The 17,690-nt window shown below is 44.5% G+C and overlaps 2 protein-coding genes across 3 annotated transcripts in view; one reads left to right on the forward strand and one right to left on the reverse strand.

The window, feature by feature from the left end:
• Nucleotides 1–109: 109 nt before the first annotated feature.
• RIBC1 (RIB43A domain with coiled-coils 1) lies at nt 110–16,676 on the reverse strand. 2 transcript variants are annotated; one of them, XM_058171133.1, is made up of 9 exons: nt 16,099–16,676; nt 15,783–15,845; nt 11,537–11,618; nt 7,201–7,545; nt 6,814–6,932; nt 6,408–6,635; nt 4,704–4,870; nt 3,756–3,864; nt 110–705 (listed from the first exon to the last, which is right to left on the reverse strand). In XM_058171133.1, the coding sequence occupies exons 1-8, from the start codon at nt 16,213–16,215 to the stop codon at nt 3,783–3,785; spliced, it is 1,203 nt and encodes a 400-aa protein (XP_058027116.1). In that variant the 5' UTR covers nt 16,216–16,676; the 3' UTR covers nt 110–705; nt 3,756–3,782. The 2 variants fall into 2 exon arrangements, with proteins under 2 accessions (XP_058027116.1, XP_058027117.1); XM_058171134.1 differs by lacking the exon at nt 15,783–15,845.
• A 171-nt stretch (nt 16,677–16,847) lies between these two features.
• SMC1A (structural maintenance of chromosomes 1A) overlaps nt 16,848–17,690 on the forward strand; it is a 32,337-nt gene continuing 31,494 nt past the window's right edge. The window contains exon 1 of the mRNA XM_058173497.1: nt 16,848–17,114. Coding sequence (XP_058029480.1) covers nt 17,006–17,114 — 109 coding nt within the window. The 5' untranslated portion in view covers nt 16,848–17,005. The remainder of the gene's footprint in view (nt 17,115–17,690) is intronic.

Below are 17,690 nucleotides of genomic sequence, written 5' to 3' on the forward strand. Positions count from 1 at the left end.
ACGCACTTTGGACTTGGTGCAGGCCCAATACTTCTCTGCTTTTCATTAAAGCAGCCTGAAAATTCACTTTTTCATGCTTGTGCTGAGACCCAAAAACAGTCAGGTGGCTTTAATGAAAAGAAAAATAAGGGCCAGGTTAAATATGCTTCTTTTAAATTCTTTTCAAAGTGCGCAGTTTTGCCCCAATTTTTCAGGGTTTCTGAAGTGCCCCCCCCCCCAAATGCCATTTAAAAGATATATGGTAACAAATATTACATATATCTGGTTTATTGAACTATATGAATACATAGCTTTTTGGTCTTATGACTTTTCTCAGCTGTGGCTCTGCTCATGTAATATTTATTTCTCGCAAAGAAGAGTGAGTATAAAATGTCTCAAGATAACCAAATGCAAAAGAAACCTGGAAGTGGGGAGGGGGAGGGAGAACAGAGAAGGCAGAACAGCTGTTGGAATGGTAGTTCAAAAACATGAGTGGCAGGAAAACTCCAATCTTGGTTCGGCAAAATCTTTCTTTTGAAATAAAATTCAAATCTGGTCTGGGGATTTCACATAAGGTTCTATTGCTCTTCTCTTTGAAAAGAGTGAATGGTGGGTTCTCTGGAGCAGAGTGACTTGCTTGGTTCCAGTCATCAACTTATTTTCATATACTGATAGTCCTTGCTTGCCAACTGTCTTGTTCAGTGACTGTTTGCAGTTATGACAGTGCTGAAAAAAATAACTACAATCAATGCCTGCATTTATAACCTTTGTACAGTAACAACCCTCAGTCATGTGATTGCCATTACAATGAGTAAGCATTATTTCCCCCCCCCTCCCATTGCAGAGTGGAGAGATTGGAGAGGAAGGGATTACAAGAGAGTAAGCAGACCTAGAGAATACACCAGGTGGTGTGCAGGCAGAGTATATTTATGACTGCCAGCACCACTGCACTCATTTCATTGTTTAGTCTAGCGGTCACCAACCGGTGGTCCATGGACCACTGGTGGTCCCTGAGAAAATTTTGGTGGTCCGAGGAGAAATCTTCGCATTTTTGCCAGTGCACCCTGATGGAGGAGCTGCTCCAGGATGACCAATGGGCCAGTCCTGTGAATGTGACTACTAAGTGTGGAATTATGAGACCGGCCGTGGCGGAGCTGGAAATCTCTGCCGTGGGGTGGCACGTGTAATGTGTAACTTTCCAGGTGGTGCAGCCTTCTCCGTTAGGAATTAAATAATGATGCTGTTGCCACAGCAGGGGAGGGGGTCAAGCGGGCCAAAGCAGCGATTGCAATGGCTGGAAGCTGTGGGAGCAAAGCACTACTTGAACTTGTGTGGCATCAGCATTCCACCTTGGTATATTTGCACCAGCTGGTGGCGCAAAGCAGCCCTCATCTCCTGCCACTTGAGACTCAGAGCGGTAAATGGCATCTGGTCCAGGGAGCTGCCAGATTTTGGTCTCCATTGCAGATGCCAGATCGGCCCCCTGCAAGCTCTCGTCTCTCGAGGAGGGCTCGCTGAAGCAGCGTGGGAAACTTCAGCCGGGCTCTTCGAGAGATGGGAGCTTGCAGAGGGCCGATCTGGTGTCCGCAATGGAGAGCAAAATCCGGCTGCTCTCCGGACCAGATGCCGTTTACTGCTCCGAGTCCCAAGCTGCAAGAGATGAGGGCTGCTTTGCGCCACCGGCTAGTGCAAATATACTGAGGCGGAATGCTGATGCCGTGTAAGTTCAAGCAGTGCTTTGCTCTTGCACTTCTTCCGGCCCTTGTCAGTGCTCAGCGCAGCTCGGTCTTTCAGGGAGATGCTTGACTTCCTCTCAGTCCCAAGACTGGCTCATGATATGAGAGAGAAAGAGAATCAGAGAATGAAAGAGAGAGACAGAGAGAGAATGAGAGAGAGAGAGAATCAGAATGAGACAGAGAGAAAGAGACTTGAGTGAAAGAGAGAATCAGAGAGAGAATCAGAATGAGAGAGAGAGAGAGAGAGAATGAGTGGGAGGGAGAGAGAGAGAGGAGGAGAAAGAGAGGAAAGAGTGGGAGGGAGAGACAGAGAGAAAAAGAGAGAGAGAAAGAGAGAGGAGGGAGAGTGCCTGAAGGACCCCATCTCATCACTGGGAGTCCAGGCACTTCAACAAGCAGTGCACTGGATTTGTATTAGTGGTAGTATTATGAACTTGGTGGTCCCCGAGGTCCAAAAGGTTGGGGACCCCTGGTTTAGTCCCTATTGTATGCATGCTTACTCTCTTGTAAACTTCTTCTCCAGATTAATTCCCTTCTTGCTAATTATCCCAGCACTGGGATGAGCATTCCAAAGGATGGGGGAATGACTAGAAGGCAAATTAAGTGTGAAACTGATTGGTCTTGTCAGTTTCAAGTTGGCTATCCAGGCAAAGCAGCCAGACCGGAAAAGGGAAGAGACAATTCCCCACATGTGATTTCCCATTTAGAATAGAATAGAATTTTTATTGGCCAAGTGTGATTGGACACACAAGGAATTTGTCTTGGTGCATATGCTCTCCAAGACTGTTTGCTTAAGGACAGAGCTGCCAATTCCAACTGTGGTCACTAAACAAGGACTGCCTGTACTTTAAGCACAAACTTGGATAAAATATGCTTCATAATTCAAATATTACAACTTGTATCCTGCAAGTTCACAGGATACAATCGCAGCACGTACACGATAATATTGTCATCACACATCTGTCATTTTGACTTGTTGCAAATGCAGATAAATGTAAACTAAGTACTTACTTAACCCATGCGAGATGAAGAAGTGAACCCTGTGGGATTATAGTTAGCTTTGATTGTACGATGGCTCTTGTTTGCAAGGAGATAACAAACTATTATTTATTTATTTATTTATTTATTTATTTATTTATCACACTTTTATACCGCTCTTCTCCGAAGACTCAGGGCGGTTTACAGCCAAAGTAAAAATTTTACAGAAAGAAACAATTAAGAACATTATTTAAAAATCTGATTCCAAGAATTGGCCCCATAATTTAAAACTAATAAAATATAAAATAGACCCTAATAAAACCACCCCTGTTAAAATTACAATTAGGCCAACCCTGCCCGTTGGAACAAAAGAGTCTTAAGCTCGCGCTTAAAGGTCCGGAGGTCGGGGAGTTGGCGTAGCCCCAGAGGTAACTCATTCCACAGGGCAGGAGCCCCCACAGAGAAGGCCCTCCCCCTGGGAGCCGCCAGTTGGCATTGTTTGGCCGACGGCACCCTGAGGAGGCCCTCCCTATGGGAGCACACAGGTCGATGGGAGGCTGTCAGTGGCAGTAGGCAGTCCCGTAAGTAACCCGGTCCCAAGCCATGAAGCGCTTTAAAGGTGAGAACCAACACCTTGAATTGCACCCGGAAGACCACCGGTAACCAGTGCAGCCTGCGCAGGAGAGGTGTTATATGGGAGCTACGAGCCGCTCCCTCTATCCCCCGCGCAGCACCATATTTTTTTCAAAAATCAAAATAATAAATTCTGGACAAGTTGGAGCCTCCTGGTGCTCTTCAAGGGGAGCCCATGTAGAGAGCATTGCAGTTATGATTATAAAATCATTAGACAATAAATATTTGACATTTTGATTCTCTGAATATGGTATATATCCATACAGATTTTGTGTAATGTTTCATATATTAAACATCTGATCTTGAAAGTTCCCTTCCCCAAATTGCAGAGTTCTGCACAATCACATTTAAACAGACCCAGGCTACATTTCAGGCCCAGGCTGGTTTCTGTCTTCTACAGCATAAGAAAATCAACTTTATTTTGCATACCAAAACTGTTGCCAGCTGCATCTTCCATCAGCGGCTGCTAGTATTAAACTGTAAATAATAGTGGGCTGTAGGTGCATTGGTATAGACTTCTTTCTCCAGATACTTCAAGCTGTCAAAGAAAAGAATGCAGTCAGATTGTATGGAAAAGATTATCACCTCATTTGTCCCAGGGTTGAAATCCTTCATGGACAGAATTTAATCTAGGAATATATATAAAAACCAGACGTGTATAATGCATTTCTATAACTGAATAACTACAGATAGCGTCTTGATGCCTCTGATTTCCTGGCTGAGTAGGTGGGTCTTTTTAGATAGTTATGAGCACCATATTTCTTTCAAAATGCAGCCCAGGAAGTTCCAGAAAGGTATAAAAATTAATGTTTCACTTCCAGTCTGCCTGGTTTTTTTTAAAGCATACAGCTTTCCATCTGCAGCTTAATTTTGAAGCCAAATTATTACTAATGAAATCTGTATACCTCCCAATGAGTATAATTGCTTCACAAATAATCATCATTAATAAAACAATATGGGAATAAACAAGAAGGAATATAAGAGAACCAACCAGACAGGAAGAAAAACAAGCCCACACAACCTAATGGGGCTTTTAATTAATCTTACAAAAGGCTGAAGTAACTAAGCCTTAGTTACTAAGGCTTTCAGGCCTTTTGAAACATCAGCAAGAGGGTGGGAGGTGAACTGGATCTTGGGGAAGCTCATTCCAGAGAGCAGACACAGCAACAGAACAGGCATATTCCGGAGGCCTTTCAGATGATACGTTTTAATTGGAAGCATTTGCAGCATGCCAAACAGTAGTTCAAGGATGGTGCTTGCAGAGCTCTGCTCTTTCACATCTTACCAATTTCTCACTCTGTTGCCCTCTAGGCTACCTCAAATCCAGGAAAATGCATGTCATATTTCTGTGTAATGTTTTACCCCTGGACTACTTACTTGGATTTCTGTGCATCAGCCAATTCGTGGTTGCAATCGTCCAGGCTCTTCTTCAGCTGCGCACGGAAATTCTGTTCCTGCTCCTCCATCTGCATGGCCGCACGAGCTGCCAGTTCCCTCTGTCTGTCCCACTCAGCATCCCGTTGCCTTTCCTGTTGCCGAAGTCTCTGCAGGGGACAAAGAACAGATGTGAGAACAGATACATAGGAAGGGCAACCCCTGGTTCCCAATTTCAGCATCTCACAAACTGAAACAATCAGGAGATGTAAGCAAGCTATTGTACTGTACTCTCAACTTCTGTCCCGCTTTGTCACATATCTCAATGGAGCTCACACAAACCTGAGGTTTTGTAAGGATTCACTGAGATACAGTATGTGCGAAGCACTTTCCAACACTTGAAACTGCCAAATATGTAAGAATGAATTAGCTGGCTTCCAAGTTTTGTCACCGACCCCTCTCATATGGGCCTCTGGTGGCTCAGCAGACTAAGTCTGTCTGTTATTAACACAGCTGCTTGCAATTACTGCAAGTTCAAGTCCCACCAGGCCCAAGGTTGACTCAGCCTTCCATCCTTTATAAGGTAGGTAAAATGAGGACCCAGATTGTTGGGGGGCAATAAGTTGACTTTGTATATAATATACAAATGGATGAAGACTATTGCTTAACACTGTGTAAGCCGCCCTGAGTCTTTGGAGAAGGGCGGGATATAAATTCAAATAAAAAAAAATATGATTAACAACCATGGGCAAAAGAAATATACCGACTAATGCGAGGCTCAGGAAAAGGAAAAGATAATATACCCTAATATACAAAGATAATGAGGATTTGTGCAAGACAATTTTCTTTCCCAGAGACAACTGATAGGAAAAAGATCCATTACTGAAGAATAACTGGAGTCGTCGTTAGGCTGTGCTTAAAATTAGGTTCATTTGCCTCCACCTTTTTTCCTTAACTATAGATTCACGGGGCAAGTAGCCTACATGTTTAAGATATTGTCTAGAGCAGTGTTTCTCAATCTTCACAGCTTTTATACAGTATGTGTAGACTTCAGATCTCAGAATTGCCCAGCCAGTCTACACATCTTAAAATTGCCAAGGTTCAGATACACTCGAGAGAACACAATTTTGCCCTAAAATAAGCTGAGACGATTGCAACTCCAGGATCACTTAAACCTCTCAGTCCAAGTTCAAATCCTCTGTACAAGCAACTCATGTCTGGCAGAATTATTCTTCCCTCCCAAGGAAACAAAGGAATCTTCACATCCATTAAGATCTTACAGTATTATGCAGTTTCTGAAAATGTTCATGAGGTAATCACAGAATTAGGTTCTCCTCTTCTGCCTTGATTAATTATGAATTATTAGCTGGGTACAGGTCAATCCAGGGTAACACAAATAAGTTTTTACTATGCAAAACCTTACCTATTACTAGTAATCCTCAACTTACGACAGTTCAAAGTCAATGAGGAAGCCAGATTCACTTAACAACAGTGTTACTAACTTAACAACTGCAGCAATTCACTGAACAACTGTGGCAAGAAAGGTCATAAAATGGGGCAAAATTCACATAACTGTCTCGCTTAGCAACAGAAATTTTAGGCTCAATTCTGGTCGTACGTTGAGGACTACCTGTACCTGTTCCCATGTTGGTGGTCATTCCTTCACAAGAACTAATTCTCCTCAGCCCTCTCCTTCTTATCCCTCACCTGGTTTTCTCGGCACTGTTCTTTCTGCATTTGCCACACAGCCTGTAGCTGCTCAGGGCTCATCCCCTTCCAGCGATCAGTAATCACACGGTGTGACCCCAACAAGCTCTTTGCAACGCTAGGGTCTTCCAACAGGAGATTGCCAGTCAGATGGTTGTGAATCTCAGCATAGTTATCATCCTGCTCACGCTGCTGGGATACACGTTGCTGCTCTGCAGCCTCTGCAGCCTGGTTCAACGGGCAAAAGAAAGGAGATGAGCTTCGAAGGGGCTGGCATTCCCTTCACCCACACCCTTAGTCAGCTGTTGGGATACAGCAGGAACATGAAATCTTCAAACTTTCATCTTTCGGGAGGCAGTGTCCTGGGACAGGGTATAGAGAAACGGCTGGGAGAATCCCAAAGTACCTGGGCTTGGTTAAAGTCTGCTAATGCCATGGCTTTAGCCCTGCGACATTCTTCCTCTAATTGTGCCAGCTCCTGGGCTCGCAAATCCAGCTCTATTCTTTTTTTGTCTTCCAGATTATCTGCAAGGTTGGGAGGGTATAAAACAGGTGCAATACAAGCCAATTTATACAAAACATATCCCATTGGATTACAGATTATCAAATTACAGTTGTGGCTATTGTTCTTTGCTTATACCCAAATGGTTTGTGGCAGAGCCAGCAGAGGGAGCAGGTGGATGTTATTTTTCATAGTAGCAGCTGCAGAGCAATGTTCCTTTTGTTGCCCTCCCGTGGATGTGCAGTTCATCCAAAGAACAACTCTGCTCCTTGTTCCCCAATTCAAACATACCTGCATATTGTTGATCAGCAAGTTTCTTATTCCGTTCATTTCTCTGCTCCTCCAGCGCATGCTTGTTCTTCTCCTTCTGCAGTTTTTGGCGGGCAACTGCATTCAGATCCTCACCATCAAAGCACTGCATGCTAGAAGGGCCACAGCGTGGGTCGTCATCACTCACACGGGCCGGCTGCCCTTTGCGTACCGCCTCGGGGTCATGGATATCCCATTCCCGCCGCATATAAGGCTGCTGCTCCCGCTCATGGAACTCCACCAGATTCTGGCATAACAGTTTCTTCCGCTGGTGCTCCTCTTCCTCTAACATCTGGGCAACCTTATCACACTGCACCCTGTCTGCATCTGTACAAAAAAGTTACGACAATGCTACGCAGTGCACAATTTGTGCCATGCACCCCCTGAAATAAAATAGGATGGGCCTTCTGAATGAGGAAGTGGGGTGGATATTCTGCACCAAAATTAATAAAATTTTAACATCCAGAAAACTCAAACTGTATGGAAATGAAAAATTAACAAACCCCCAAGCACACCAAAGCTGTTTGCCTGATGGCTCATTTTAAATAGTTCAGCAGCTGTTATCTTTGACTTCTATCTTTTTCCTCGAGTATTGCATCCTTTGTAAATATGTTTTTAATAATATACAATATACATTGTATATTACAATTACATTGAAAATTGAAATATACAATTTTCCCATTGTCTAAATTATTGCATCCACTTTTCTATGACCTTTATTGATCTGTAGAAATTTTGGGCTTATATTGTAATTATAGCAATAGCCTATCCAGTTTGAACTGACAAGTTTTCATATATTATACTTACCTATGGTTAATTTATCAATAGGTTAATATATTGGATAAACTATCCAATTAACCGAACAATGTAAATACCAATAAATCACGTTGGCTTGATTCACACAACACTAAGCCAGATAGACATCTTTACAATGTTGCTGCAAACGTTTCCCTCGGCGTCTCTGCCTTGCATCTAGCCAAGATTGATCCTCCTCAGCTGGCTCTTGGGGCGTTGCCAGGGAGAAGGAGGGGTCGGGGGAAAGAGGCCTTGTCAGCTCCTCCTCCTCCACCTGGCCTGCCTCTGGAACCTGGAGCAGAGCCAGAGAGGAAGGTCCTGCCGAGGGATGCCCTGTCGGCTCTTCCCCTCTGAGTCACTCTCTGCCAGGAGGCCAGGTTCGGAGCCCGCAGACACAACATCTAGTTTCCCCTTTGACTTTGCTCATTAGAAGGTTGCAAAAGTGGATCACATGACCCTGGGACATGAATCAGTTGCCAAGTATCTGAATTCTGACCATGGGGATGCTATAACAGGCATAAGTGTGAAAAATGGTCATAAGTCACTTTTTCAGTGCTGATGGTCACTTCAAATGGTCACTAAACAAACTGTTACAAGTTGAGAACTATCTGTACTTTGTCATCTGCACTGACCTCCAGTTGATTTTCAGCCATAATTGAAATGATGGGATCAGAAACACATTAAATTGCACTAAATCAGATATCATACTAAAGCTGCATTTTGGGATTGCATGACTGAATTCTGATTGCATTTTTCCAATCAGAATTGGAAATTCTGGCTGACATTTTGCTGTATGTAGGTGTTAGTGCTGGGAAAGATTTCTATCCCTCTCCCACACCTAACCTCAGCCCCCCTCCAAATGGCAGAACATTTCACCCACACCTATTCTATGATGACACTATCTACAAGATTTCCCGAGAACCTCTAAAAAATAGGGATGCTAACTACAACCACCCAGGAATTGCTCATTCCTACATTTACAAATCACAGTGATGAATTAATTGGGCCCTCACATTGTCACAATGTGATTTGTTTTGATTTCGTATGTTAATTTAGATGGTTATGTATAGTTCTGTTAATTGAGGCTGATGGATTATGTTATGTGAAATTCAAACAACCTTATTGGGCCTTGCTGATCTTTACAGTCTTGAACGGTTGAGGTCCAAGTATCTAAGGGATATTTTTCCTTTTGTCTACTTGTCAGGGCACTGTTTTTCCTGATAAATGAAGGTAGGGAGGTTATGTAAGAAAAGGCACTTCATCTTATAGCACCTCACGTGAGGAATTGTCACTTTAAGCAGGCTTTTCCACCCTTTCATTGCCTAATGCTTTCCTTCTCTGTGTTAATTATTGCATTTTATTGTCTTTTAATTTATAATTCATGAAGAATTATGTTTGCCATGGGGCAGACTACAATAACACTGCTCTATTGAGTGAATAAAGAACAGAAGCTAAAGGAGAAAGCTATTAATGCTGCAAAGGAACTTTACTTAGGATATTGTTAAATAAACATTAGAGATGGAGTTTATCCATAGGAAATAGACAGTATAGATAATGTAAAGCTATGTGAAATGCGGTGTATAACTGCTATTTTAAAAGAACCCTAATTTTCTTGATGGTCCCTTCCAAGAAGCTACCTCACAAAAGTTTCTGAACTATTCTAATTTTGAGCATTTTAATGATACAATGTTTACATAGTTCCAACTAAGTAATTACCTGTACATACTGTACTTCCAAGTCTCTGCAATTATAATTAGTAAGCAGCCAAGGTTATTTTATAATCTCCAAAACAAGAATGGAAATTTACAACCTTTCTGCACTTCAAAAATGTTAGCGGAGGTACAGCCCTGCTTTGTAAAGCCAGAGCTATAGATCTGAAGCAGACTTCAACCTTATTTCATCCAACCTTCTCCCCATAGAATATGGTTCTATAGCCATTATCAGTTAACTCAGGCTGTCTGCAACACTGGAGACGCCAATAGTGTCTCCTAGAAAAAAACAATGATACCTGAAGGTAATATAAATGTCCAACTAACTCAAGTGAATTTTATCTATTTATTACTTCCCACATGCATGGCTTGCAGTTAGGTTGTTTTAAAAATGGATAGAACAAATAAAATATCATAAAGAGCTCAGCAGGGAAGCTGCTGTTCTGTCACCATCTCAGCTCCGATTCCTCAATAATAAACATACTTTATGGAACTATTGTAAACTTAAGGTTCTAGAGGCTTGAAGCTTAAATACCTGTTGAAAAATTATCTGCCAGGATGTGCCCGGTCAGTATTTTAAGATATTTGGAGGAAGCCCTGCACTTGCTCTTGGAAGGGCATCACAGCTTGGCTGCAACTCAAGGAATCATGGCATTCTTATTAAATGCTTAAGATGTACTCATTGCAAAGAAGTTTGGTTGTGACTTTGGTTGTGCACAACTCACCACTATGCAGGCCTTTATTCCTTCTTATGTTATCAATATACAATGAAAGTAAGACCCTAGACCTCCCCGGAAGCTATTTCAAAGTTTCACTGCCAATAAATCCTTATGCCTGAGAACTGTATCCTTGCACGCCTTTGATATGATGTAAAGCTTCCTTCTTTCTTGAAACTATTTCAGTACTACTTCATTATTATACCATCCACCAGCTTTTACTGTATATTTCATATGGTGAAGTACAACAAAGAAGGATTGTGAGGCTCAACCCCATTTTTCTTGTTAGGCTTACTACTTTTTAAATTAAATCCTCAAGTGCAGATGCTGAGCTTAGAAAAATTCTGATTAAAACTCAGAAGATAGTGAGGTGAGTTTATCTATTTATTTGGCTTATATTCTGCTCTGGTTCTAAGTGGCTCCGAGCATTTTACAGGCCTATAACCAATAATTAGGTTAAAACAATATAAAATCATATCAGCATAAATTTCTCAACATCAAGGAATTAGCCACACATATAAGACATTCATCTATCACGAGGGAACAAAAAGAAATGTAACTTCTCAGGCCTCAATTGCCTACTGAAAAAGACAGGTCTAAACAGCTCTGGAGAAAGCTGAAAGAGCTGGAGTCTGCCTGATACCAGGGACCACCCTGAGATCCCTGCAGTTGACATTAAGGGTCTGGATCCAGAGAGAGCGCTTGCTTTCAAATCTTAATGGATGGGTAGAGAAGTAGGATGGGGAAAGAGTTCTGCTGTTTTTTCTCCAGCAGACCATGTCAGAAGACTTTTCCCCAGCTTCATTTGCCAAAATGGTAGAGGACTGGTCCTATTGTACCTGGTTTTCCCAGCTATCACTAGCATCTTCTTTTCTTTAAAAAAAACTTATGCTATGATTCTATATATGGCTACTCAAAAATGATTCTCACAAGTTCAATGGAAAACTCATAGACTTATGTACAGGATGTCAATCTTTAAGATTCTTCTCACCGCTTCCAATGAGTTAAACAAATTTCACTTTGCCAAGACACATGTTTTTCCATAAAATTAACCAAGAATCCAAGACACGTTCAATACAGTAGACCAGACAGGCTTACCAAAGGCTTCCTCTCGTTGCTTCTCTATATTCTCTCTCAGTTTGCGCTCTTCCACTTGCCTCTTCAAGCCTTCTATGTCCACCTTGAGGGCAAGGGACATTAATGACCATGCAGCTTAATAGCAAAATAAAATGAGGCAACTTCCTCAGCAAATAAGATGCTCCCCTCCCACTTCATCCAACTGCTGTAAAAACACAGGTATCTTAAAGACTGTATATTATGGCAAACAGCCGTATTTTTTCGGATTATAAGACACACCAAGATTTCAAAGAGGTAAGTAAGAAAAAAAAGTTTTTGCCCTCCCTGGCCCTTAGGAGCACTCTGCAGGCCTCCCAAACCCTCTGTGCGCTCCAGTTTTTGCAAAAAAACGAGGCACGCAGAGGGTTTGGGAGGCCTGTAGAGTCCTCCTCAGGTTTGGGGGAGGGCAAAAATGCCTCAATTTTTGCAAAAAATGGGGCACATGGAGGATTTGGGAGGCTTGCAGAGTGAACCTGGGGGCTGGGGGAGGGCAAAAACACCATTTTTGTGAAAATTGGGCAAAAAAACGGGCCTGTTTTTCACAAAAATGGAATGAGCAGGGTGGGGCTTCGGGAGGCCAAAAATGGCTGTATTCGGTGTATAAGACGCACCAACATTTTCACCCTCTTTTAGGGGGGAAAATCTAAAACTTTTCCCTACCAGTTCTGTGGGTGTGGCTTGGTGGGTGGGTGTATCCTGTGACTGAGTGGGCAGTCGTACGGGTCTGGATGGGGAGAAACAGGCTCAAGCTCAATCCTTCCAAGACAGAGTGGCTGTGGATGCCGGCATCCCGGTACAGTCAGCTGAGTCCTCGGCTGACTGTTGGGGGCGAGTCACTGGCCCCGATGGAGAGGGTGCGCAATCTGGGCATTCTCCTGGATGAACGGCTGTCTTTTGAAGATCATTTGACGGCCGTCTCCAGGAGAGCTTTCCACCAGGTTCGCCTGGTGCGCCAGTTGCGCCCCTTTCTAGACCGGGATGCCTTATGCACGGTCACTCACGCCCTCGTGACGTCTCGCCTGGATTATTGCAATGCTCTCTACATGGGGCTCCCCTTGAGGGGCATCCGGAGGCTCCAGTTAGTTCAGAATGCAGCTGCGCGGGTGATAGAGGAGCCCTCGTGGCCCCCGTGTTACCCCTATCCTGCGCAGACTGCCCTGGCTCCCTGTGGCCTTCGGGTGCGCTTCAAGGTGCTGGTGACAATCTTTAAAGCGCTCCATGGCATAGGGCCGGGCTATTTACGGGACCGCCTACTGCTACCAAATACCTCTCACCGACCCGTGCGCTCTCACAGAGAGGGACTCCTCAGGGTGCCGTCAGCTAGGCAGTGCCGTCTGGCGACACCCAGGGGAAGGGCCTTCTCTGTGGGGGCTCCCACCCTCTGGAACGAACTCCCTCCAGGACTTCGCCAACTTCCGGACCTCCGAACCTTTCGTCGCGAGCTTAAAACACACTTATTTATCTGCGCGGGACTGGATTAGATTTTAAAGTTATGGGTTTTAAGGGGTTTTTATTATTTATACTATTTTAAATTTGGGGCAATAGAATAAGTTTTTTAATTGTTTTTTTAATTTGTATTTATATGTATTTTAACTGCCTGTGAACCGCCCTGAGTCCTTAGGGAGATAGGGCGGTATATAAATTTGAAAAATAATAATAATAATAAAATAAATGTCACTCACAGCCATGCCCACTCAGTCACAAAACCTTCCCACCAAGCCATGGCCACTGAACCCAGTAGGAATTTTTTTAAAATTTCTATTCTGCCTTTTCCCTTTTTGCGAGATTCCTGCAGCTTCAGCCTCTCTTTTTTTCAGTGCACCTGGAGGCACTTCTTGTGCTGAAAGATGCAGTGGCTGCAGGCTTCTTGCAAACAAAAGTTACCAGAGCTGCTCCCCTTCTTGAATGTGGCCTTGCCCCGGAGCCTCTGCCCGCTTGTTCCATGCACTGGCTGTGCAAGTGCACACCCAACCTGCCGCTGATGAATAAATAAAATAAACGGTGTGTGCTTGCGCAGCCGGCGCATGGAACAAGTTGGCGGTGGCGGAAGCATATTCAAGAAGGAGAGCGGCTCCAGTAACTTTTGGATGCTTGCCTTTCCTGGCAGCCAGCCGCTGGAGGAAGGCAAGTACACGCTGCGTGGCAAAGGAAGAGCAGGCGGCGGCTCCGGGGCAAGGCTGGTGTCGGGGAATGGTGCATTCCCCAACCCGGTTGTGGCAGGCGGCGAGCAGGCGGGGGCTCCGGGGCCTCGGGGAATGGGGCATCCCTGGGCCCCAGCCCCTGACTGAAGGCGAAGGGCGAGTGGGCGGCAAGTGGGCAGCGAGTGGGCGGCAGCTCTGGGGAAAGGCCGGAGTAAGGGAATGGTGCATTCCCCGACCCAGTTGAGGCAGGTGATGAGTAGGTGGCGGCTCCGGGGTCTCAGGGAATGGACCCCGGCCCCTGACCGAAGGGCAAGCAGGCGACGAGCAGCTGGCGAGCTGCCTTCCCAGTGTCCCAGTGTCCAGCTATTGAAGGCAGGCAACCGGAAGTCCACATGGAAGGCAGCAAGCATGGCAGGGCTTCGGGGAAGGGAGTAAGCTGTTAGCTCCTTCCCCGAAGCCCTGCCATGCTTACCTGCCTTCCACATGGGCTTCCGGTTGCTTGCCTTCGCAAGCTGGCCACTGGGATACCGGGAAGGCAGCGTGGAAGACAGGCAAGCATGGCAGGACTGCGGGCCATGGACTGGTTCGGGGGCATGGCCAGCCAGCCATTGCTCCCAGTTCGGCGAACCAGCCCCAATCTCTGCTACCTACTTGCCCGATCCGGTCCGATCCGGTAACATTTCACCCCTGGAAAAAGGTGTGTCTTATACTCCAAAAAATACGGTAATAAAACCTGCTTTATCTAGGGCCATCATATCTACAAAAATCTGAATGACCACTACATGGTAGCAATGAACAATTGGGTTGGTTTTCAGGAAAGCACTGAAGACCTGGCTTTTTCCCCAAGTACTGGGGCCAGGATGTTATCAGAACTTACAGAGAGTAATTGTTAAATGGTGATTGGGGGTTTAAATTTATTTTAAATTGTTTCATTGTATTGTTTTTGTTTACCATGAAAAAGTTTGTTAAAGATGAATCTGGATTTTGGCAGTAAAAAAAAGTATTTTTAACCTCCTCTCATGAATTGGCTTACTCTTTCAGATCATCTAAAAGACCATGCTTCATCAGAATTTTGCTTGGCAAGAATACATTAGACCTGATTTTTAACTGTTTTTTTGCAGCTGGTAGCGAATTATGTTTCAATATCTTGCTTTAGTGTATTTCAAAATTCAAACCTGTTTACTTTTCTGATGAAACCCCTTTAAGTGCCAATTTTGTAATGTAATGTTTGCTTTTGACTTAAGAATTCCACAAACCAAACCAATTGTGGTTTAACATTTGTAAGGGGTTTAGTTTTATAATTTTAACATAGTTTTCTATACTCTTTTAACTTTGGATTTAGAGCCACCCAGAACTGATTATAAGATGGGCAGCTATATAAATGTTTTAGATAAATAAACCTTGATTAAACAATGGCTTAATGCTGTGTATCAAACCAATGTTTTTTATTACACCTATTTTGTGGAGATACAGTTTAAGCAATTCAATTTTGCATTAAATTTCATGATGCTGAAGGTAAAACTGGAGCCCTATTTCCTTCACATATTATTTCCATGAGTTCAACAAAATCCAAATGTCATGCCACAAAGAAATTCATCTGCTCCATTCAAAATACAATTCGTGGTAATCCTGTACGTTTGCTCAGTTTTAGGGGTCTCCAGCCCAAAGTGAACCATAGATTTTCACACACTGCCTTTACACGTAAGTTTAAATGGAGATCTTAACTCTTCTTTCAGCTTTCCATGATACTGTATTTAAATCAGTAAACCAGGGTTGGCATGTATTTTCTAGAGTAGAATCGGAAACCCATTTCAAATCATATTTGCTTGGCTTGCAAGGTGCACATTAAACAAATGGGTTCTTTTCAGATATCAATCCTAACAATCCCAACAAAGTATACATGTAGTCAATGGCTTCCCGTTGCACACCATCAACGGAACATTAATTTCTCTGCAAAGCCACGTTCATATTCAGGAAGGTTAGCAAGCAGATGAATTTCTATCACCGGTGAGCTCCTTTTCTGGGATTTCCAGTGGCGGCACCCCTTCTCCCAATGGCTCTATGACAATTCCCTGCGGCCAACTCACCAGGGCCAAGTTGCCACGGTGAACTTGCTGCAGCCAACTTGGCATGGGATAATGGCCAACTCTCTGCAGGACAACAGTTACACTTACAGCAAAGAAATGATGGAATAGAATCATTAAAGAAAGGATGCAAAAAGAGGGACAAAATGAAATCTGAATAACAAAAAACATTTTTTAAAATTTATTTTAAATCATGAAATTGAATTGATAAATTGTCCCGCGGTGAGTTGGCTGTGGCGAAATTGCTGTGGTGAGGTGACCACATAGTGGCCAGTTGTCCCATTCCGTCTCCCAATACCCACTCCGGGAGTCTTCTTACCCCGATTGTACGATAGCGAGCATTGAAGATGCGGCTCTGTCTCTGCTTCTCCCGGTTCCGGCGGGCTTCCACGGCAGCCGCCTCTCTCAGGTCGGCCTGAATGTCCACCTTATACATCGTTGCACTTGCAACAGGCTGCAAGCAACGTTAGAAACTTCTGACCGGCCGTTCAGACCTAGAGATTCCCTGTAAACTAACGTCCTAGCGATTTCCCTGGATTCTACGCCGAGGATAATCCTAAATCGATCGAGTTGGGGGAAAAAAAGATTTCCTTTGCTTATGAGAAAACCCGCAGAACTAGGATCCCTAGTAATACAAGATCACTGGGGAGGCCTGTCAGTGATAGTAAGCGTTCCTTTCGAACTGACGGTTTGCAAATTAAAACAACCTGTAATTGGGAGCTATTAAAAAATAGCCTCCCGCACTCCTCTTTCGGCAAATTTTGTTGATGTCTGGTTTCTATGGCAACGGCTTCGCAATTCTCTCCCTTTTCAAGCGGGTGTAGTCGATCTACCGGAACGTCGATTTATGCAAATTTAGAAGGGCCGTAAAAGGCCTATCAGCGAGCGGCGAAGCCAGCGCGCCTTTAGGGGAAGGCCACCGCTAGGGGCGGCCGAGAACAGCTTCGTATATCTAACGCCTCGAGAAGGGGACAGCCAATCAATCTCCGGCATTTCGAAGGAGGCGTGGCTGAGGCGACGGCCCAGGGGGCGCTCCCGAGTTTGGGGGTTGAGAATTTAGCGGCGGGCTCTCGCGAGATTTTCGGGCGCCCGCCCTTGTGGAAAGCGGGCTTCGAGCGGACGGGGTCGGGAGGGGTCTCCGATTAGGCAACCGAGGTTGGCCAGGGTTCACGTGTCGGGGCCCGCCGCCCCTCCGCCTCTCCTGCCTGCTTCCTTCCCTTCGCGACATGGGGTTCCTCAAACTGATCGAGATCGAGAACTTCAAATCGTACAAGGGGCGGCAAATCATCGGGCCCTTCCGGCGCTTCACGGCCATCATTGGGCCCAATGGGTCTGGTAAGGCAAACCTCGGCTGCGGCGGGACAGGGAAGGCCGTATCTCGGCCCGGATGGGGAGCTGGGTGGGTGGATGGGATAAAGCAAACACCGTGTAATTTAGCCCAGTACAAGCTACCCTCGGTGGGCTTCGGCGAGAGCAAAGCCTGGCCGCGATGCGTTTTTGCATGTCTGAATGAATCGCTGTTCTGGGTTGGTGGCGGCTACTTGACCCGGGTTGAAGGCCGTTAGGCTGGCATCAGTGAGAACGATATAGAGAGATGGGCAGCTGATGATAGATAGACACACACACATGCCTGGTTCTAACACTAAGTTGCACGATTTATCCTGATTGGCATTTGCTGCAGAAAAAGGGAAGGGAAGAATGTCTAGTGAACATTCTTAATAATACTGGATAATTACTACTGTGTAGCCCTTTTATCAATGAGTTGTGTGTTTGGGTTGCACACTATCTCAATTCATATAACAGGTTAACAGGTTTTATGGTTTAAAAAGTTATAGGACTGGAATTTGGCAACTTTATTGCAAGATTTATAATTCTACTCTGACTGTGACTGCAAAGTACAACATAAATGCT

Source organism: Ahaetulla prasina, chromosome 2 (assembly GCF_028640845.1).
Source record: "Ahaetulla prasina isolate Xishuangbanna chromosome 2, ASM2864084v1, whole genome shotgun sequence".
NCBI classification, from domain to species: Eukaryota; Metazoa; Chordata; class Lepidosauria; order Squamata; family Colubridae; genus Ahaetulla; species Ahaetulla prasina.